Here is a 21519-nt window from a genome sequence, read left to right as displayed (position 1 = left end):
AAATCACGACAGAGAGTAGTGTGCAGAAGACGTCTGATGCATTGACTTCGATGTCTTCGACTGTAACTCATCAGCAAGCTATCACGGCGACTTCTGAAGAGATCTCGACAGCAACTGCAGAACAAACTTCGATGGAGAACACTAAGCAAACCTCGCCCGCCTACACCGATCAGAGTCCCACTGAGAGCAGTGCTGAACGGGCTTCTTCTACAACATCTGATGCTGAGCAAGTTACTCCCACTGCCAGCCAACAACGGTCTACCGACTCAGATCAAGTTTCGGGACCTCTTGTTGAGCAGCCCACCTCTATCGCACAGAGCTCGTCAAACTCTATTGAAGGGACTTTGTCGACAATTTTTACACAGGCAACGCCCACCTCTGTCTCTCAAATGACAAACTCACAAGCATCTGATACTGTCGGAGTGAGCAGTGGGATTGAAGCTGGACCGACCTCCGCGACGATCACTGGAGCCAGCAATAGTCTATCATCTGCTGCAAGCGCTACTCAAGTCCCAGTCGTTTCTGGTGGACTCTCTGTTTTGCCTAGTGCGAATGCTGGTCTTTCTGGTAGTATCGTTCCTGGAATCCCCACCGGAATAAATGATGGTTCTGTGCCTACTACACAACTGAGCAGCGGAATAACCAATAGCGGATCGCCATCTGTAGTTCTGCCTATTAGCGCCGGGATTAGTGAAGGAGTATCATCTCCTTCTACCGAGACAAGCACGATGTCGAATGCTGCACCTCATGCGTCCCAAACCACCATCGCTCAAGGTTCCAATGGTGGTCCCCAGATATCTTCCCTTCTGATTCTCCCGACAAATGGACAGGTGGTTAGCAGTGGAGGCGAGCCTCAGCGATCAAACACCCAGATCATCTCTCCTAGTGGTGCACCAAACAATGCACCCTCTTCAGCTACTAGAACCCCAGTCGCGATCGCCCCCATCCTTACCCTGGACTCATCAACAATAACGCCCAACCCTTCGACCGAATACATTGTTGGCTCTCAAACGCTGTCGGCAGGCGGTCCAGCCATTACCATCGGAGAAACAGTATACTCACTCACCACGTCCAATGCAATGGTTGCACCCGTCAACAGTCCACCTTCTGATGCTGAGGCACCACAAATCACACTTGCATCCTCGATCATCATCACCTTAAATCCTAGCTCTGGTCTTGTGTACGCATCCCAGACACTTTCTGCCGGCGGATCCGGCATTGTAGTCGCTGGAACCACGTACTCTCTCCTAGCTTCAGGTTCGGAAACTGCAGTCGTGGAGAACGGCGTAAGAACTTCTACTCTGGTCATTCCTTCTGTGCCTTCAGCCGAAGTGACACAATCAGTGCCTGTGGTACACGTCGTTGCTAGTGCTGTCGCACCCGGTGGTACCGTTGGTTCGCAAACCACAATTTCTGGATCTTTGGTAGTAGGACAGAGCCCGGACACACCTACTGCGTCACCAGTAGTGAAGGTCTCTGCCCCTGCCCTCATCACCACTACTGTCTCTCCAGCCTTCTCAATAGTTACCAGCGCTATTGCACCAGTCATCACCATCGGTTCTAGCGTTATCACTCAAAACTCTGCTTCTGAGTACGTGATCGGAGATCAGACCCTCACACCTGGTGGTCCGGCTCTGGAGCTGCAGCAAGGAGTCACGTACTCTCTCGCTACCTCTGCATCCGCAGTCGCTATCAATGGCATCTTGACCCCGATCTCTGCTTCTCAAGCAACAGAAGTCATTGTCGCCGGACAAACGCTAGCTCCCAACTCTGAGATAGAAGTCAAAGGAACCACTTACTCTCTCGCCTCCTCCGTAAACGGCATCGTCATCGATGGCGAGACTTCTGATCTTGCTACCACTACGACAAGGACCACGACTGTGACCCCTGCTTCTGTGACAAGGACGGTCAGTGTGGGACCTGGAGGTGTGTTTACAGTCAGTGGGTCTGCGTATACTCTCCATAAGCCTGGGGCTTCTGGATCTCTCACCACGTCTCCATCTGCGCCTGTGTCTACCCCTGCACCTATAAACTCGATCGCAATTGTGGATGGCAAAACATTTACTCTATCAGCCACAACAAGCAGCCAAGGGACAGAGGTTGTTGTTTGGAGTGGGCTGCTCACACCGACCTCGAGTCCAACTTCATTGAGCAGCGGTAGAACCACAGGTGGATCCAGCCTGATTACCACTTCCTCAGCAAGTTCAGGAACAGAGACAGAAACGGGAACAGTAGTGGCTACTGCGTCTACGGCAGGAGCGTCAAGCTCGATGCAAAAAAGTTTGTGGGACGCGTTTAGTGCCGTGGTTATCGGTCTTGTTATTGGTATACTTGCTTTCTAGAAGCACGGCTTCTTTCTGAGGAGGTTGGAGACGATGACTCAGTTTAATGCAATTTCTCATATCACTCGTCGTCTCATCATGCTTCTAAATTCGTTTGTCTGTACAAATGTTCCCAGCATCTCCTGACTACTCACTCCGACAGCCAATATCAAAGGTCCGGATTGGGAACACGCGAATCGCAATCGAAAGAATCAAGACATGTCGTTCATCATGACGGACATAGGCAGCATCATCTCAGGTGCTACGCTTGCTACAATCAACATCTTCCACTTCACTCCTCGCCCTCCTCGCCAGACGAAACCTCCAGACTCGGCCTCCTCTTCTTGCTCTCCTCAGTCTCGATAATCTCCGCACCGGGCCCGTCATCAAAGGTATAAGTCCTACACTCTGCATTCTCCCACATCCTAGTCGTCTGTTCTCCTTGTTTTGTAAAATTACCCGTGATCGCATGCGCAAAGGTTCCATGAGACACCAGCACTACATTCTTCTCCTCCCTATCCCTGATGAAAAGGCGCAGCATTTGCGCTCGCTCCATCATGACTTCGGGGTCCGTGTCGAAACGTCCGCAGTTGGTGTTCCAGTAGGGGAATACGTCGACGATGCGGTGTTCGTCGACGAGGTCGCCGAAGGTGGATTTGATCTCGTCGACCGAGGAGCCCGTGTCCATGTGCTCGGAAGAGGATTCTTGGGCGAGTGGCATAAGCATGATTTTTAAGCCTTTGTCGACGGCGGGTTTGAAGCTGTATTTGCAGGTTTGGATTGTGCGTTTCATGGGACTGAGGGAGTATCGCTTAGCCCTGCGTGGGGAAAATTCGAAGTAGCATGGATGTGGACTTACGATGCCATGAGAAGGTCAATCTTGTCGTGATGAGGAAAGTTTTTGCATAGTTCGGCACATTGCTCTTCGCCTTTTTCGGTGAGCAGGGGGTCACAGATGCCTTCGCCGTGCCATGAAGAGTTGTGGTAGCCCTCGGCGTGGCGGACGAGGTGGAGAGTTGGTGGCATAATGCAATCTAGTTCAAAGAAGATACACGCTTGAGAGGAGGCTTGAAGTTTTGGAGTTAACTTGTAGATACAGAAATGGAGAGTTGCTTTGTTCCACAAGCAGGGCAGTCAGGGGCTGCAAATGGTCTTATAGATCTGGATATGAGGCTCTATACCTTTGCCACTCTCTTGCCTACGTCGTTGACTCTCTACGATCGAAGTCTACCGTCTACTGCCCGCGAGACTCTCGCGTCCGCAAACTCAAGAAAGCTGCAACAATAAGACAACAGAGAAACTTAACTTCTTCTCGATACTGACCCCACCGCTTGCAGTATCCCTCCGCGGACGCTGGTGGTGGCCAAGAATTGCTTGCCTTGAACAGCAATCGCCAAGCACACACCTGCAATTGCCATAAACAGTACGACACCATTCAACTTGATGCTTGTGTCATTTATTCCCGTGAGATTCGCTCCGCTGTTTGACGGTAGCTGGGTGGTGAACCGTATCGATCACAGTTCATCCCCCGCGGCTCCGCCGGGAACCTTCTTCTTCGCACGTGTCTCGCACGCGGAAATAAGATGATCGCATTCCGTCATATTCGCTGATGAGCATGTCTGTCGCATATTTGGGTGTGTTTGAAGTCGGAGTATGCCATCATGTAGCGGGTGATTGTATCGATACGACAGGAAGCCAGCGGAAGACACTACATTGGTGCTCACTCCACAGCAGAGGCGGTAGAGCAGATTGCGTCGGTCGGTAAAGATGTCACTGGAAAGTGTTTGCTGCGCCTCCTCGGAAAAAGCGAGACAAATGTTGCGAGACTCAGAGCCTCATGAGTGGTGTTTGATCATTGCGAGTGTGAGAAAAGAAGGACACTCTGTGTGATGATGTCGTGGTTGCTGGAGAATGCTCGTCATGGCGCGAGTGCGGAACACCCTGGCGCTGCGAGCCCATAATATGGACGCACCAGCTGTCTAGTCTATAGTGATGTAGTATGCCCTGTATAATTTCTACACAGTGAAAGGTTCTTCCGATGAACTTTGGGTAGAAATGTGATCCTCCAGACGGGAGGTACAATTGGAGTAGTGTAGGATAGATGACATGTCGAGTGTCCCGCTTCTCTCATCCCAGCACAAACCCCGAAGTGCTTTCTGGACTCAATGATTAGTGGAGACTACACTTGAGCAAATCAGAACCTTTCTAGCTTTTAAAAGGTCTAATACAAGCAGCAAACACGTCGGTTATCTGTGTTGTTCACTCGTCCACGATCAAGTGAAGTGGTTATCATCTACTCGGACAATCAAAAGTGGGGTCGCTATCGACGACTTAGCCGTGGCCACTGAACACAACATCTACGGCATTCATTCACTTCCTCTTCCAACCACTTTTGAAGACCAGAAATCATAGACCATATCATCAAATCGAAGGCTGACTCATCAATTCCACAACAATGAGTCAAAAAGCAGCATCGTCGACGGTCCCAATCACCGTGATGGAGATTGAAAAGATCGCCAAAACAAGATTGCCTCAGAATGTATACGACTACTACGCGTGCGGAGCTGATGAGCAAAAGGCCATGCATAGAAACGCCTACATGTTTGACAAGTAAGACTTGTTATAAAGATCTCCGATCAGAGAACTGATACTCGCTCTTCATAGACTCCTGATCAGACCGCGTGTGATGGTCAATGTAAGTCACGTCGACACCAGCACCACAGTATTCGGCAAGCGTTATCCCTTCCCGGTGGCCTTTGCTCCCAGTGCCATGCAAAAGCTTTGCCATCCCAGAGGAGAACTCGAGGCCGCTGAGGCGGCAGCCAGCGTCGGCTTATCAATGACTCTGTCTTCGCAATCGACAACCAGTCTCGAGGATGTGGCAGATGCATGCAACATCTCAAACCGTGATGGACCCGACTTCTGGTTCCAACTCTACCTCACCCAGGATCCAGAGTACAGTCGCGAATTGATCAAGCGTGCCGAGGCAGCTGGTTACACTGCCATCGTACTCACCGTCGACACACCAATCCTTGGCAATCGCATCAATGAAAGAAAGACACCTCTGGTTCTTCCAGAAGGCATGCATCTAGGCAACTACGCCCAACCCAAACAAGGCATCAAGGGACCGGCCATTGAGCGCGTCTTTCTCAATGCTCACACAGTGGATGAAGCCAATGAGATTATGAAGAAAGCAGGACCTACCATGCACAGTTCATGCATGACCTGGCAAGAAACCATTCCCTGGTTGCACAGTGTGACAAACATGAAGATCATCCTCAAGGGAATCATGACCGAGGAGGATGCGAAACTAGCAGTCGAGCACGGCGCAGACGCCATCGTAGTCTCCAACCACGGCGGAAGGTGATTGCCACCAGAGAACTGATTCCACATTCATCACTAACAGTATCAGACAACTTGATCTAGTCCCAGCCACCGTCGAAGTTCTCCCCACGATCGCCGATGCAGTCGCCGGCCGCATCCCCGTCATATTCGACGGAGGTGTCCGACGCGGCAGTGATGTGTTCAAGGCAATCGCACTCGGCGCCGACCTCGTGCTCATCGGTCGCCCTGTACTGTGGGGCTTGAGTTACGACGGAAAGAAGGGAGTTGAAGCCGTAACCAACATTCTGGAACGTGAGCTTTCGCGCACAATGACTCTGGCCGGCGTGAGGGATATAAAGGAGATCACAAAGGACAGCTTGGGTGTTGCGAAGAGAGATGGTTTCGGTATCTCCAAGCTTTGAAGGGGCGTTAGCTAATACCTACTAGAGCTTTCTCCAGTAATTGTACAAGCCAGCATTGGCAGCATGATAGTCTGCAACTGCCATCAATGCGATGGCATTCTGGTGATACTATCTCGTACCGTACTTAATTCAGGTCGACAAGGCTGGGCCACGCTAACCAATGCCGGACGACTGACTATTGAGCGAATCGATGCGAAGTGCGTGAGGCGTGGGGAGCCGAATAGTAAACGATTGAAAGAGGTTGAATGATCGAAAGTGATGAACTATTTCTTGGATATCGATTATGCGGAAGAACGGTATAGAGATAGAGGGCGGTTTGCAGTGCCACACAAAAACAAACAAGAGATTCTAATCCAACAAGCCAGCAGCCAAAGCTTCCAGATCCGCAAGAGTCTCCGGCGCAGCTTCTTCCCTGCCCATGTCCGTCCTGCGACCCTCTCCCTCGAACCACTTCTTCTGTTTCTTCTTTGGCTGCTCGTCCTCTTCCTCTCCTTCTGATCCGCTTTCCGATCCAGCGAGGAACTTTTTGAAGTCTTCCGAGGCATCTGCGAGCTGTACTCCCTCTTCTGCATCCTCGTCTGACACACCATCCTCGCCTCTTTCCCTCTCCTTGCGCTTCTCCCTCTTTTGCCTCTTCTTCTCCTTTGCGAGTGCTTTGTCCAATAGATCGCTTTCGCGTACTCTCTGCGCCTCCTCTTCCAAGAACTTCTTGCGTTGTTCTTCTGCTGTGCCCTTTGCTTTGAATGCATCTTCGTCTTCGAGTTCGTAGATCTGGTGTGCGTTTCCTTCGTCGTCGAAGACGAGTTTCGTGCCGCTTTCCTTGAACTTGAGCAGTTTCTTTTTGGATTTGAGGAGTTTTTCGCGACGCTTGCTGTCGATGATGAGGGCGTCTTTGGCGCCGGGGATGTGTACGGCTTTGGCGCCTGGAGGTAAATCCATATCTGCCACTGCGGGTGTGGTGGTTTCGTCTTCGTCTGAGGATGCTGCATCTGAGTTCTCTTCTGCGACGGGTATGATGCGGCGTTTGACGCTGAAAAGGTCGTCGTCGGACATTTGCGTGCCATCCAGTGCTTCGATATCGTCGTCGCGCACCATCTTGGCGTAGTGGTCTGCCAGGACGTCTTGGTTCTTGCGCTCAAACATACGGTCGTACTTTGTGCGGACTTCAGGCTTCTTCTTGTCTGCTCCCTTTTCGCCCTCGCTGTCGTCCTCCGAGTCGTCGAGCTGTGCTCTCGGTGCGTTCTTCCTTGCCTTTGCGTCGTCTCCGGCTATGAACTTGATCTTGGGTGCACCGGGCAGACCGAGACTTGCTGCGTATTCCTCGAGGTTCAATTTGTCGAGTTTGAAGACTTCCTTGTCTTTTTGGATATGGATGCTACGGACGTAACTGGCAAAGGCCTTTTGACCGAGGTATTTCAGTGTCGGGTCTTTGAAGCACATGTTTTGTAGTTGGGGCTTGATGGATTGTTGTTTCTTTTGCTTGACGCTGATGCGTTCGATGGGGACCTTTTTGGCTTCGAGACGGGACAGCATGCCTTCTTCTTCGCTGGGATCGAGGAACAGTACAGCTTTTCCTTCACGTTCGTAACGGGCAGTACGACCTACACGATGGATGTATGTGTCGGCATCTTCAGGAGCATCCAGCTGAACGACCCAATCGACAGCAGGGAAATCCAGACCTCTTGCAGCGACATCTGTTGCGAACATGCACGAATGTTGGGCGTGTGAGAACTTTTTGGTAATGTCGAGACGAGCGGTTTGTTTTTGTCGGCCGTGGAGATGAAGCAGAGGGATACCGGGTTGCATGTGACGGAAGGCTTCAAAAACAAAGCGGACCTGCTTTCCAGACGACAAGAAGACGATGATCTTTGACTTTTTGCAAGTTTGAATGAAAGACCATAGAGTGTCGAGTTTGTCGGGAAGAGGAGTGAGGACGTAATTTTGTTGCAAAGACTTGGGAGTGGCAGACTCGCCTTGCTCCGAGGTCGAGACATATTCAGGGTCTCTCAGACTCAGACGAGCAAGGTCGGAAACACGCTTTGTCTGGGTGGCCGAGAAGAGCAGAGTCTGGCGATCCTTGGGCAGGTACTCGAGGATGGCGTCCAAGTCGCGCTGGAAACCCATGTCCAGGATACGATCGGCCTCGTCGAGAACAAGCATCTGCACATTGTCGACCGAGAAAAGAGCAGTTTGCGACAAGTGCTGGAGCATGCGACCGGGCGTGCACACAACGATGTTCATACGCGCAAGAGCGTTTTGTTCCTCCTGCAGACTCTTTCCACCGATAACCAGACCAGCCGAGAACAAATGACCCTTTCTTCCAATCTTGACCAGGACGTCGAAGATTTGAATGGCGAGTTCGCGGGTCGGAGCGATGATCATGGCTCCCAGACCAGCATCTTGACCAACGCACTGCTTGCGATATAGGTTCTCGAGAACGGGGACGATGAAGGCAAGGGTCTTTCCAGAACCAGTTTTGGCGGCACCCAGGATATCGGAGCCATGGAGGGCGAGAGGGACGGCTCGTGCTTGGATCGGGGTGAGGGTGGTGAAATGGCAGGCTTTGAGACCTTCCTGAGTAGGTAGAGAGAGTGGTAGGTCGGAGAAGGAGGTGTAGCTGCCCTTGGGGTCCTGTATAATAGTCAGACTTGTAGAAGGGTATAGAGATGGATCTGACGGACCAAGTCCTGGACCAGCTGCTCGAGCTTTTCTACGTCGACATCGTCTCGCTTGCGCTTGATGGAGCGCTGCTGCTTCTTGGGCTTTGTCGGCTTGGTGCGACCGGTGATATGCGGCGCCATGTCTGTGTAGTGTGCAACAAACAGGCAGGAAGGAAAAAGTAGGCAGGACTTTCACATGCTTAAGCCCGCGCAGCCAGACAACTTTTTGGACGCACGCGCCACTCGACTCGGTCGTGCCTTCCCCGTTCCAAGCACCGCCCGCATTTGCTACGAGTATCCACACTCTCGACAACTCCATCTTGTGCACACGACCACGACCATCCACCATGTCGGACAAGAAGCTCGAGCCAAAGGAGCTCTCGGACGAATACATCCTCGCCGCCATCGCCAAAGAGTCCAAAGAATTCGACAAGGTTCGTCTGCTCCTCTGCTCCTCTGCTCTTCCCTCATCTCGAGTCTCACTGACCATTCTCACCCCCAGGACGCCGAAATCGATCGCATCCTCAAAGCCTTCCGTCTCGACTCATATGCTGTCCTCGACCTACAACCCGGTGTCCCCGACAACGACATCAAGAAATGCTACCGCATGAAATCCCTCCTCATCCATCCCGACAAAACCTCAAATCCTTCAGCCCCGGATGCCTTTGACCGTCTCGCAAAAGCCCAACAAGCCCTTCTAGACGAGAAAGAAAGAGCGAAACTCGACGAATGCATAGCAGATGCGCGTATGCTGCTGATGCGCGAGCGCAAACTCACCGTCGACAGCGAAGAAGTCAAAGACCCCGACGATGACTTCCGCAAAGCATGGCGGGAAAAGACTAAAGTTGTGCTGGTCGATGAAGAGCTACGGAGGAGGAAAAAGATGAAGGCTCAGATGCAGGAGGAAGGCCGCGCGCAGAAGAAGGAGGAAGAGGAAATTGCTGAGCGCAAGAGGAAGAGGGAGTTCGAGTCCAAGTGGGAGCAGTCGCGTGAGGAGCGCATTGGTTCCTGGAGGGACTTTCAAAAGGGAAAGCAGCCTGACAAGAAGAAGAAAAAGATCAAGACTTTGGGTTGATTTCCTCATGTCCGTCACGAGCCATGACTCTTCTGCTTCTTTCAGCATCATCATTCAAGCATTCATTCAGCGAGGCGTTAATGGCGTATAGATCATCTTACATTCTGCACTCAAACAGACATCATTAACTCAGCCATCATGTTTCTCTCAACACATGCAAATGCTCCATGCTAATTTCAATGCTCCAGCTCCCGTCAGCGATATGTCCATCTAAGACCTCGCAGCACCAGCCCTCTTAACATCCAACTCAACCTTACTATACCACGCCGCACCTCCCAATGCAACAACCATGCCAAAAGCATTCATCGGCCTGACCACAACATCAAACAGCACAATCCCCAAGATCACTGTCAAGATCTGCTTGACATTGCCACAAACACTCAACGTCAATGCTCCCGCCAATTTATTCGTCTGGAAACTGGTGACATTCAGCAAGAAAGCCAAGAAGCCGTTTCCCAGTAGTGCAAGAATGAGTGCTTTGCTGAGATGACCTTCAGCGGTGAAGCTGAGGAAAGCAGAGACTTCGCCTGTTGCGGTGGCCCACAGCAGACTTTGGACAGCAGCGAGCGGTGACATGCGCAGCAGCAATTCCAAAGCAGGAAGTTTGAGACTGCCAGTGAGCAATTTATTCGTCGCCACTGTCTTCAGCGCCGCCAGAAAGACTCCCAGGAACGTCAATGAAGCTCCCAGCAACGTAGCGTAGTAATCTCCATAGGTACTGAGACCCACTCCCGCGACGATGGGAATCAACGAGATGTAGGTTGCGGTCCCGAAACTGCGTCCTAGGTATCGATATATGCAGATTGTAGCCACTGGAGTCGTAGACCTGACGATCTGATGGAAGGGGACGGAAACCATTGCCAGTGATACATTACTGATGGCAATGTTGACTGTAAACAATACCGAGAACGCCACCAATACCATTTGCTCTTGCCTTCCCACATGAGACAGTTTAAGTTGCTCAGGCGCGATGAGCATAATACTCCAACATCCTAGTGCTGCAGAGGAAGTGTGGAAAGTTGTCAACAACCAAGGGAAGTTGAATTTTCCGAGTACGGCTTTGTTGTAGAGGGTGAGACCTAGGTTCATGAGGAAGTAGAGACCTAAACAGGCCATTTTTGTTGACGTGGTGATTGTGTATTCATGGCCGTCGGTTTTTGGTCTTTGTGCTTCTACTGGGGTTTGCTTTTCCGCATCATCCATTTGCGACAAAAGGCCAGCGGATGGTAATGTTTCGTCCATCTCGAAAGATTCGGAGAAGGAGGCCGGACTGCGTAGATCCAGGGACTGAGTTTGCGAACTCAGGCGTGGTGAGGACACTGCCATTGTGGGCGGTATTGAGGTTGCCATCTTGACTCCTCTGTGTGGGGTGTGTTGGTCTTTGAGTGTGTTGCTATGATCCTAGACTTTTGATCTTCCTTCGTGAGTTTCAGGGGTATTCGTAGCAGATTTTGTTCTATCCAGCTAAATGGATATTTTTGAGACCAAGCAAGGTCCAAGTAATATGATGTTGCGCAAAGAGATGCTAATCGTTGTACCAGAACACAGCAGTCGCTTTGATCATACGATCCAGTCTAGCATTCCAGTCCAAAGGTACATCAAGGTGGAAAGAGGGGAGAATCGATTCCTTTTACTCATATCTTCCAAACCAGGGCATGACACTGGTTTTGTCCCATCAATCAACAAAACCCTGGTTTTTTTGGGCCGAACAATCTTTTGGGATTGGCTTGCGATGGCGCCGGACATTTTGTCCAAGCCGGCAACGGCATGCCAATCTATTCTGACCCTTGGCAAGCCAATCCTTGTATTCTCTGTGCCAAGATGAGTCAACAACCTATCATGTTTTGCGATATGGCTTCTAGGGCCTCGCTCGGTTTCGTTCATGCCGGGGAATGCTGCTTTGCTGTTTATGCGCGTCGTAAGCTGTTCAATCTGCGAGTTGTTAACGTGAGTGCGAAATTGCCCTAACAGATAGACCATGCGAGGTGCTTAGAGATGAAGCTGTTTCATCTGCATAGCACGCCATCAGATGAATGTCTTCGATCATGAGGGGGATGCAAGAAAATGGGGTGTTTCCACGATTCATGGGCATGGGGAAAGTCGTCGTAATACAATTCTTGGCTGTTTTCCTTGCCTTTCTGTTGTTTGGTATAACGACTCGCTACGACTAAAAGGCTTCTCTGACCACCGTTTGGATCTGGAGTTACTGCATTGCACTTGGTACTTCTGTGTCTTACCTCATCAGGCTGAATATTGTTCGGAACTTGGAGACTCTTTGATGCTTCTTTTCGATACCGGGTTCTTGTGGTCCTGCATGTGTGACGATAACGTTCCCTACATGCAGGCCAAGCCATGTATAAGTCATGTAGGCCAGAGCAACATCCGGCATGCCGAACCTTTTCCTTGGAAGACTGCTTAGGAGTCATGTGGATCTGATTGACGAGTTCCAAAGTGATGAGCAAAGTTGTGGTACAGAATATTTACAGTGTTCAAAGGTCAATTAGCATAAAACCTCATCTTCTCCATCCTCCCTTGCCGCCGCTCTCGGAAAAGTCACCTCCTTGACGTTCTCTCTCCACTCTTGCATCGAATTCTTTCTGGGCTTCGACCTTGGCTAGTTGTCTCTCTTCGTCTGTCGAAGAAAAGGAGAATGAATCGCCTAGTGTTGAACCCTCTTGCTGTTCGCTTCTGATCTGCGGAGTGTTGGTTGGTGACTGACGTGGAGAACCCTTGAAGCCAGCAGACTCCTGTCGAATGCGGTCCCAAGTGCTGCCTGAGCGAGCAGCAGGTGCAGGCTGCGGGGGGCCGACTGGAGATGCGTTCTCACTGGTGCTGTTATTCCTCCGTGACTGTTCGACACGAGACTGAGCCTGGGCGGCAACTCTCGACTCCTCAGCACGCTCGGCGCGATCCGCGTTCGACTGCTCTTTGCGGGCGCGAGCATTCAGCTGATCATCTGTCAAGAGTCCTGTGTCTTGAGTTTCCTGCTTGTAGTCGTCCATCCAAGCACCGCCAGTAGGACTCATATCATCGTAGTCAGAAACCTTGCGCTGGACATCCTGGCGCTTCCAAGCATCTTCCATACCAAGTCTTTGCGATGCACGTTGTGCTTGTTGATCCAGACGACCTTCCTGGCTCATGATGGGGTTACGCTGACCTTGAGGTTGCATCTGACCAGTGTGTCTCTGAGCACGTTCCTTGAGCGCCTCAATGTAATCTTTCATGCGAGGATCCGAGCCGGTCTCGACTGCATTGACAGAGGTGGCGTAGCTTGCAAACAAGAGGGCGCCAGTCATGAAACCAACAGCACCGTACATTTGGAAACGCAGCGTGTGCCAGGCGTAACGAGCCATCTGTCCACGCACGGGACCAAAGCGCTCAGGGTTGAAGTTACCGCCCTCGGCCTCGGGCTTGGGAGTGTAACCAGGAAAACGGAAGTTGCTCATGGAACGGTATGCAGCGATGGCACCACCGGCCATGCCCACTGGCGGACCCCATGAGACGGTCCGTAGGGACTTTGCAAAGTGGTAGCTGATGGCGTCGACCTCATCCTGGCGCAAGGGGCGCTGTATGACGTGCTGAGCTTCGTGACAACTTCGTAGGATGGTTTTGACTATGGCATCGTCTCGGACCGGGACCATGAACAGGTTGACAGGGCGGGGCAGCTGATCGAGCTTGATGTGGTAGCGGGTCGGTGTCTGAGCATCGTTGCCGTCATCGGGTGTAGGCAGTTCGCCGAACGAGTTGGGCTCGCGGTTGTTCGTTGCTTCTTCGAGGACCATGGTTGAATGTGCTGGTTGTTGCTGTAGTGGTAGAGGCGAGAGAGTCGAAACACAGAACTGAAGCTCTTGCTTGTCATGACAGAATCTGGGGTACATGCATACTGATGTCATGGTTCGTTTCTTGTGCACGCATCTATACCATGCATAATATTGTTCGCAGATATCCGACTTCTCTTGGCTCTCCCTTCGCTTTCTACTCCATGACATTGAGAGTACTCACCGTTAGAATCTCGTAGTGTCGCTCCGTTGTCGGATTCCCAAGTGCTACTACTGCTGGCATGCCCGAACATCTCCGCCATGATCTTGTTGCCATCAGACTTTGAAGGATTGAGGCTTGCGTGATCTTGTTGCCTTGTAGCTCAACGAGCAGTGCTGACTCTCCCTTTCCCATTCTCATATACCTTGGTGTAGGTTGCTAAGATGCCATCAGCTGATAGCGAAACGATCAACAACGAGTATGTAGAACTTCCACACCTCGAGGTCAACCCAGCGGCCAAAGAAACCATCGTTTTAATCCATGGGGCCACTGGGGATGGCAGCGGCTGGGACCTTGTAACACCTTACTTGTCCAGTTACCATCTCCTGGCTCCCGATCTCCTTGGCCACGGCATTGCAAGAGCATACCCCTTCTCCGTCGACAGAGCCGCTGCTGCACTGCGCTCTTTGATCCTCAAACGCGCTCATGGCGGTGTTGCATATATCGTGGGCTTCAGCCTCGGAGCTCATGTAGCCATTCGTCTGGTATCGCATCATCCCGAAATCACAAACTGCGTCCTGGTCTCCGGTTTCAAGGTCTTTCCCACCACCTCCTTGACTCCATATCTTCCGTATGTCATCTGGGCAGAGCAGCGTCTGGAGTACGCGGTCCCTCGCTCGTGGATCCGTTGGGCAATGGATGGTATCCACATTGAGCGTCCAGACTTGAGCATGTGCACCATCGAGTACTATCGCCAAGTCTTCAGTCCTTCTGACGATGCCGACATGTGGCCCAAGCCATGGCCTGCAAAGACTCTTGTCATCGCTGCCGGCAAGGGCGGGCTCATACCTTCAGACGATCGTCCCGACGATGCGAGGAGATTGGCCAGGATCGGACGTAAACTGAACAGTGCAACTCGTGCTGTCACCCATCCCGATATGAGACATGCTTGGATTCTGCAAGATCCTGAGCTGTTTGCAGAGACTGTCAAGAAATGGTTTGAAGAGGAATTGGTACCTGATGGCTTTTCACCACTGTAGCGTTATTAGTTCAGAACATTCTTGGCAATGATTGATTTAACGAGGTTTTTGGAGGCGTTTATCAATCCATGTTTTCGAAGTACGCTTTTGACAGCAACTTGGAAGCTTCCCGGTGTTGTTCGCCAAAGGAGTTCTACATGAATCATGTTTCGAAGAGTCAACCCATGGATCAAGCACACTAGAGGTGTGTTCCCACATGTTGAAGATGGACGCTATGTCAAGCGTCATCCGGAGCTCGCTCCGTCTTGACAGCTCTAGCTTCTCGAACACTGCGCTTTGTCAGTAGTTCGAAAATCTTTGGAGGACCTGCTCAGCGTACTCAGATCAAGCTGCTAAGTCTCGAGCTTGATCTGACCGGGTTCCTCTGCCTTCGTGTCAGCACATGTCGACGATGGGATCCGCATCGTAGATGGCATTGGCGTACGTCAGAAATCATACCTCGGTCCCGAAGCCCTATCCGCGTCGAAAGAGCTCCAGAAGCTCTATATAAGCAGCCCCCATCACCTTCTATATCCACAATTTACACACTATCCCACCAAGCATACCTCAGCATCACCCAGCAATCATGTCCGGCTCTCAAGATCGCAAGCCCGTGCCCGACCAAGCCGAAGATGGCGCTTTCTTCCCCTCCCCCTTCTCTCTGACCCAGTACGTCGCACCCAAGACCGACTTTGACGGCGCCGACTACCCCAACGCCTACACAGGCAACAAATGGAAAGTCCTCGTCATCGGCACCCAAGAACGCTATCTGCGCATGGCGGACGGAAAGTTCTTCTCAACCGGCAACCACCCAGTGGAAATGCTTCTCCCTATGCTCCATCTCGATGCCGCGGGCTTCGACCTCGATGTCGCTACCCTGACTGGCGAACCCGTCAAAGTAGAAATGTGGGCATTCCCCAACGAAGACGAGGCCGTCAAGGGAATATACGAAAAGTACAAGGAGAAGATGAAGAACCCGCTCGCGCTCTCTGATGTCTGGGGCAAGGGCTTCGACAAAGAAACCCCTTACATCGGTGTCTTTGTGCCCGGAGGCCACGGAGCACTAAACGGAATCCCTCAATCACCTGTCGTGGGCAATATCCTTCGCTGGGCAGATGCCAACAAACGCTACCTCATCACCCTCTGCCACGGTCCTGCTTGCATGCTTGCAGCTGATGTGGCCAAGCCTCAGGGAGAAAAGTTCATCTATGAAGGCTACAAGATCGATGTGTTCCCTGACTCTCTAGACAGTGGAGCCAATATCGATATCGGATATATACCTGGCAAGATGAAGTGGTTGGTTGGAGAGGAGCTGAAGAAGCTGGGTGTCACGCCCATCAATGACAAGATCACTGGAGAGACGCACCAGGATAGATATGTGTTGACCGGTGACTCGCCACTGGCGTCAAACAACTTGGGAAAACTTGCTGCCAACACGTTGCTCAAAGAGCTTGAGAGCTTGTCTTAGAGACCCACGAAAAATTGTCAAAGACTTATGATTATGTATGCAAAGAAACGGCATTATGACATTACACCCAGCTTCTGTATCTACGATCTCTCTAGTTCAGAATAACCAACAACAAGACCAAGATCAAGATCAAGACTCCGATGGTGACCCAACTCCAATTATCTTTCGCCTTCCTGGCCACTTTGCCTAGCCTTCCTCTTGCACGATCGAGGTTTCCCTGGAAACGATCGACCCCTCGCTCTACATCATCAAGCATGGCATTCTGATCGTCCATTTCATCTCCCATCTGTATACCCAACATCCTTTGTCTGCCTATACTCGATGACAGAGCATCGAGCTGAGCATCTTGATCTGAGAGCACTTGTTTATGATAGGTATGGATTTGCTCATTCGAGAGTTGCGATTGATCGGGTGTGGTCTCGTCATCGGTGTAGGGTTGTTGTGAAGCAGCAGCAGAGCCAGGATTGCTGAAAAGGGCGTCTCGGGAGGTGGTATCGTCTGGAGAAGCGTCGCGGTATGGTTTATCGAAGCGGACGGATTTATTGCGTGATGGTGTGATCCTTGCAGCTGCGAAATCAGAGGCTAGAGAGGTATCATTGGGGGTGGGGGTGGATGTTGTGGGAGTGTGTCCGTTGAATTGCGCGGATAGTTCTTGGTATTGTTTGCGCAGTTTTGGGATTTGGGTGTGCAGGTCTGATGTACTGTTGCAGGCTTCTGTCAGCATTTGTGCTTCTTCTCGACTTTGCTTTGCTCTTGCTTCTTCCTCTTCGCCTTCAGACTCGTCTCAATCTCCCTCGTCTTCTCTTTTGCTCGTCTCAGTCGGGAATAGAGAGACTCACTCTCCACCAACACCCTCTTGCTCTTCAGCCTGCGCACTCAAAGTCTCCAGTCCTGCGCGCAAAGACTCCAGTGATCGTGTGATGGGTCCATCGTTGGTGGAAGGTAGTTTCAGCGAAACAGCGCGTTGGCGTTCGAGCAGCGAGAGCTTGATGTGGTCGGCGAGAAGAAAGAGCTGATGCGGTGATGTCGACATGGTTGGTATATATCTCTGTGATTCGTTTGCCAGTGGTAGAGGTGAGTGAGAGGGTAGTAAAAGGCAGTGGTGTGTGAGTGAATGAAGTGGTAGAGTAGATGGGTTGAATCGATCGAGTTGCTGCTGCCTTTCGCTCTTCCCCGGAATGTTACAATGCAAGCACCGCAGCTTCCGAGGCTTCGATCAGCCACCAACGCAACTGCCAAGGATGCATCGCTTCCTTCTGCCACCTCCATCAAGGTAGGTATGCCAAAGTGACTCGGTTTGTTTGACCCAAAAAGCATCGGGTCTTCTGACCATCATCTCTCACCGCAGACATGGACCGAGGCATACTTGCAAAACAGTGAGGCATTCATCGAGACTAGGATAACAACATTATCGCATTACGAATTAAGACCTAATACTACAAAATCCATAATTAAAGGGGGTATCTGAACTCCATCCTCATAACCCGTTGACATAAGAAAAGTCTGTCCTTCTTTTTCGTTATGCTCATCCTAGTAAACAATGGCTGCCCGGTCTAGTAAGGAACCTTCTCCTCAAAGATGGGAGCCTCACGAATTCTCTCCTGGCTCCACTTGACACTTGCCTTCTCATCGAGGGTGGCCTCCTCATCAGTAGCGGGAACATTGTGTTCCTTGCATCCAGCAACCTCCTGGGAAGAGAGACCATACTCATCGCGAGCAATCCAGATGAGTTGCTGCTCGTTGGCCAAGCTTGGGGGCTGGTAGGCAAACTCGAGCTCCTCGTTGGTGTAAGGACGGATAGGCTCGTTGAAGTGGGAAGCCAACTCCTTGCGAACAGTGAGCCACTTGCCAGCGAAGCGAGAGCTGAAGAAGAAGTGCTGCAGCTTGCCCTTGATACCACTCTTCTTGGGCTCGGGGGACGCGGTGGAGCCGGCAAGAGTGGGTGAGGTGTCGCGGTTGCTGGTGGTGCTGGGCTTGCCCTCCTCCATAGTCTCGGCAGCCGAGAAGTTCCTGCTGCGGTCCTCGCTGCCGGGCATCATCTCGGTGCCATCGACGATGGGGCCGAGAGTCTTGCTCATGATGACGTGGTAGATGACGGTGGAGACGGCAAGAATGATGGTCAGGATCAGAGGACCAAGGGCAGCTCTGTCGGAAGCAACACCAATGGCAAATAGACCGATCAAGCAGAACTCGAGCAAGTAGACACCGACGGTAATTTGCTGCATAGCACGAGCGTAGGCACGACCCTTCATGTCGATCGAGTCATTGCCAACAACATAGAGGAGCTGGTAGCGGTAGGCAAAGTACAAGAGAGCGAAACCAACAGTTGCAAATCCAAGGAGCAGAGGAGCAATGCAGGAGTAGGCAATGGAAATGACACCGAGCATGGCGTAGGCAGGGTAGACAGATCCCCAGCCAAGGCCGATCAAGTTGACGTAGCGGTTGTAGACCTTGCGAGGAGTCGAGTCCAAGAACTTGCCGAGGACGGCAATGAACAACAGGGGAGCAATGTTGAGGACGAGCATGGCGGCCTGGTTCAACATGGTGACGACAAAGTAGGCAGTGTAGAAGTTGGAGGCGCGAGGAAGGTTGCTAGCAAGCAACATGGGTGCAGATCCAGGCGAGTCAACAATCTGCTTTGCGACAGCGGCAGCTCCAGACGAGAAGGTGGTGACGAGGAAGACATCGACGACCTGGAAAGAGAAGTACCAAGCCTGGGTTCTAAGCTCAACAGTAGATCTGGTGGGCTCGAACATGCCGGCGAGAAGTCTCAAGACAATGGGTACCAAAGCCATGAGGACAGCAAGCATGACCGAAGGCAAGAGACCAGTGATGACACCGAGAATGACGGGGGGAATGCTAGCAATCCATTTCAGGAAGCCAATGGTCTCAAGAGTCTTGATGTTGGAAATGACACCGACAAAAGCCACAGGAATTGCCCAGAAGATGATCATGAGGATGACGAAGATGGTGGAAGCAATCATGATCAGGCGAGTGACCGTGTTCTTCTTGTTCAGGTTCTTCCAGATAATGTCGTTGGGGTGAACACCAACAACCTTGGGGGTGAGCTTGGCTCCCTTGACCTTTTGCATGCCGCCAGACATTTGACGGTGAGCGGCCTGAGCAGCCTCGAGAGTCTCAAACTGAACAAAGACGGCAGGAATCTTCTCAGCGTTGTGGGCCTTGTCAATCTCCTCGGTAACCTGCTTGTTGAGCTTGACAATCTCGGGACGGGCCCAGTCGATGGTGTCGACCTTTTTGCCGATGAAGGGGATCTTTCCGAGACGGTGGGTGGGACGAAGCTTGTGGTCAACCTCAACACGACCAGTCTCGCGGTCAATGGTTGAAGTGTCTTGCTTGCCCTTCTTCTCAGCCTTCTTGTGGCCCTTGACAAACTTCTGGACGAGCTTGTTCTCGGCAGCCTCGAGCTTGGTCACAGCCTTGTCTCTGTCACCAACTACATCGTCGAGCTCCTTGGTGTTAGGCTGAATCCAAACGCGGGACACTCCAGTGAACAGCTCACGCAGGGCGCTTTCCTTGAGGTATTCGGGAGCGACGTTGGTGAACATGACAGTTCTGGCAGACAAGCGACTGCTGTAAGCGACCGAGGTGATGATGGACTGGCGAAGGCTGATGAAGTAGATGATCTCGCGTGTCACGACGACCATGACAAATCCGACAAAGACCCAGGCAAGAATCGCGTGGGCATAGTAGTAGTTGGTGTGGCTGGGGATTGACACATTGCTGAAGTTCAGGAGATCGAACTGTGTGTTACCGGCACCACCTGAAAAGCTTGTTAGACTGAGGTCGAGTCAAGGAGAAATCAAAAGCACGTACCAGTTGCATTGACAGGGAAAAGGATGGGCCAGGTAATAATGGCACCGACCAGGCAGATGGTGAAGAGAATCTTGAAAAGACGCAGGAAGAGGTAGTTGTCGAGCGACGAGTGCATCAAAACGTGGTCATCATTGAGACCACGGAAATTCTTGATCCATCCAAACTTGGTATCTGAAGGTTGAGGTGTGTACTCGCTGCGAACTGTCAGAATAAGAGGGCAAACGTTTTGAGAAGAATACGCTTACTATTTCCTAAGCAGTGGCAGGTAAGTACGCGGCTCGTAAACTCTCTTGAACTTGGGACGCAAGACCAAGAAGATGGAAAGAATGACTGCTGCAATAATAAGAACAGGAATCAATGTTGACAAGAATGTCGAGGCCGAAGGTGAGGCGTCGCGAGAGCTTCCAGTGCTGGCAGCCATGATAGCGGTGTTGTTGTTGAAAGCGCTACGATAACGCGATCAATCTGTGGGATGGATGATCAAAGGATGGGAGAAAAGTGAAGGATTGCGATGGCGGGAATACTTGTAGGCGCAAGCCGCAGATGATGATGATCAGTCTTTCGGGTTGCGCAAACACACCGTCGACAGCTTTTACTTGTTTGGACGTCGAAAACGGCTGGTGTTTGATCAACCTACAGCTCGGCCGGGTCAATAACCTTTTCGTGGCTCACCCTGTGGCGCGAAGCTTCGAGGTCCAGAGCGAACTGTTATCGAGTCGGTCAGATGAACAAGGACACACAGCCCCGGTGAGGTTGGTATTCTGTAGGGCGCTTGTTCGGTGTTTTATCTAGGGCAGTGTGTAGGAAAGAAGAACAATGCACTGGGAGACGAATACACTCCCTTGCATCAATAGTTTACCAGAGAGGTTGGGAAGGCATGCAAGCCATCTGTATTTCATTTCGAAGCATTTTGGCGTCATTTACGTCATAACGCCATGGGCGTTGATCTTGATGTGCAGCACCAATCTCTTGGTCCCTTGGAAAAGGGATTTTTCTTTTGCACCGTGGGGATCACGGATCATTCGACGATCGCTCTCTAAACACTTCAGACCCTTGAATCGATTTTAGCCATGATGGCACCGTTGTCGGGAATACGCGAGAGTGGTCATTGGGAGCCATGTCGTACGCCATCGCGACTGCGCAAAGTCTTGGACTGTGTTACACGATTATGGACTACAGATGGCAGGGGAGAGGAGAACACGAGCGTTGTGCAGTCCGGCCAGCTGTTGTAACGCACACGGGATCGCAACAGATTGTTGACGCACAACTGTCTCTAGCGACGAGCAGAACAGAGCAAGCAATGGCACGCTAACGTCCGTATGTAAATTGCTGACCCCCTTCGAGTTCAAGGCTGAGTTATTTGCACCGCAGCAGCAGCCACATTTGAAGTCTGGCCGTGGCTGTGTTTCTGTGGC

At 51.5% G+C, this 21519-nt stretch overlaps 10 protein-coding genes across 10 annotated transcripts; 4 read left to right on the top strand and 6 right to left on the bottom strand.

Moving 5' to 3' along the window:
• Positions 1-2613: 2613 nt before the first annotated feature.
• Positions 2614-3347, bottom strand: M436DRAFT_48517 (phosphoglycerate mutase-like protein; the record flags this gene model as incomplete). The annotated part of the gene is made up of 2 exons (XM_013571138.1): positions 2614-3118; positions 3181-3347. The coding sequence occupies 2 exons, from the start codon at positions 3345-3347 to the stop codon at positions 2614-2616; spliced, it is 672 nt and encodes a 223-aa protein (XP_013426592.1).
• A 1429-nt stretch (positions 3348-4776) lies between these two features.
• On the top strand, positions 4777-6067 carry M436DRAFT_64644 (S-2-hydroxy-acid oxidase; the record flags this gene model as incomplete). The annotated part of the gene is made up of 3 exons (XM_013571285.1): positions 4777-4931; positions 4986-5684; positions 5728-6067. The coding sequence occupies 3 exons, from the start codon at positions 4777-4779 to the stop codon at positions 6065-6067; spliced, it is 1194 nt and encodes a 397-aa protein (XP_013426739.1).
• A 348-nt stretch (positions 6068-6415) lies between these two features.
• M436DRAFT_48316 (P-loop containing nucleoside triphosphate hydrolase protein) lies at positions 6416-8868 on the bottom strand (the record flags this gene model as incomplete). Its single annotated transcript, XM_013571112.1, has 2 exons — positions 6416-8698; positions 8749-8868. 2 exons carry the CDS (start codon positions 8866-8868, stop codon positions 6416-6418), a joined length of 2403 nt encoding a protein of 800 aa, XP_013426566.1.
• A 206-nt stretch (positions 8869-9074) lies between these two features.
• Positions 9075-9802, top strand: M436DRAFT_48668 (uncharacterized protein; the record flags this gene model as incomplete). Its single annotated transcript, XM_013571167.1, has 2 exons — positions 9075-9161; positions 9230-9802. The coding sequence occupies 2 exons, from the start codon at positions 9075-9077 to the stop codon at positions 9800-9802; spliced, it is 660 nt and encodes a 219-aa protein (XP_013426621.1).
• Positions 9803-10012: 210 nt separating this feature from the next.
• Positions 10013-11005, bottom strand: M436DRAFT_48102 (TPT-domain-containing protein; the record flags this gene model as incomplete). The annotated part of the gene is made up of 1 exon (XM_013571078.1): positions 10013-11005. One exon carries the CDS (start codon positions 11003-11005, stop codon positions 10013-10015), a length of 993 nt encoding a protein of 330 aa, XP_013426532.1.
• Positions 11006-12315: 1310 nt separating this feature from the next.
• M436DRAFT_47952 (uncharacterized protein) lies at positions 12316-13584 on the bottom strand (the record flags this gene model as incomplete). Its single annotated transcript, XM_013571052.1, has 1 exon — positions 12316-13584. One exon carries the CDS (start codon positions 13582-13584, stop codon positions 12316-12318), a length of 1269 nt encoding a protein of 422 aa, XP_013426506.1.
• A 420-nt stretch (positions 13585-14004) lies between these two features.
• M436DRAFT_82745 (alpha/beta-hydrolase) lies at positions 14005-14820 on the top strand (the record flags this gene model as incomplete). The annotated part of the gene is made up of 1 exon (XM_013571432.1): positions 14005-14820. One exon carries the CDS (start codon positions 14005-14007, stop codon positions 14818-14820), a length of 816 nt encoding a protein of 271 aa, XP_013426886.1.
• A 565-nt stretch (positions 14821-15385) lies between these two features.
• On the top strand, positions 15386-16267 carry M436DRAFT_82744 (chaperone HchA; the record flags this gene model as incomplete). The annotated part of the gene is made up of 1 exon (XM_013571431.1): positions 15386-16267. One exon carries the CDS (start codon positions 15386-15388, stop codon positions 16265-16267), a length of 882 nt encoding a protein of 293 aa, XP_013426885.1.
• A 91-nt stretch (positions 16268-16358) lies between these two features.
• M436DRAFT_48278 (uncharacterized protein) lies at positions 16359-17300 on the bottom strand (the record flags this gene model as incomplete). Its single annotated transcript, XM_013571107.1, has 2 exons — positions 16359-16960; positions 17114-17300. 2 exons carry the CDS (start codon positions 17298-17300, stop codon positions 16359-16361), a joined length of 789 nt encoding a protein of 262 aa, XP_013426561.1.
• Positions 17301-17820: 520 nt separating this feature from the next.
• M436DRAFT_48599 (DUF221-domain-containing protein) lies at positions 17821-20525 on the bottom strand (the record flags this gene model as incomplete). The annotated part of the gene is made up of 3 exons (XM_013571156.1): positions 17821-20051; positions 20105-20298; positions 20350-20525. The coding sequence occupies 3 exons, from the start codon at positions 20523-20525 to the stop codon at positions 17821-17823; spliced, it is 2601 nt and encodes an 866-aa protein (XP_013426610.1).
• Between the last annotated feature and the right edge of the window lie 994 nt (positions 20526-21519).

The sequence above is a fragment of the Aureobasidium namibiae genome (assembly GCF_000721765.1).
Source record: "Aureobasidium namibiae CBS 147.97 unplaced genomic scaffold scaffold_10, whole genome shotgun sequence".
In the NCBI taxonomy this organism is placed as follows: Eukaryota; Fungi; Ascomycota; class Dothideomycetes; order Dothideales; family Saccotheciaceae; genus Aureobasidium; species Aureobasidium namibiae.
This window is presented reverse-complemented; position numbering and strand designations above follow the sequence as displayed.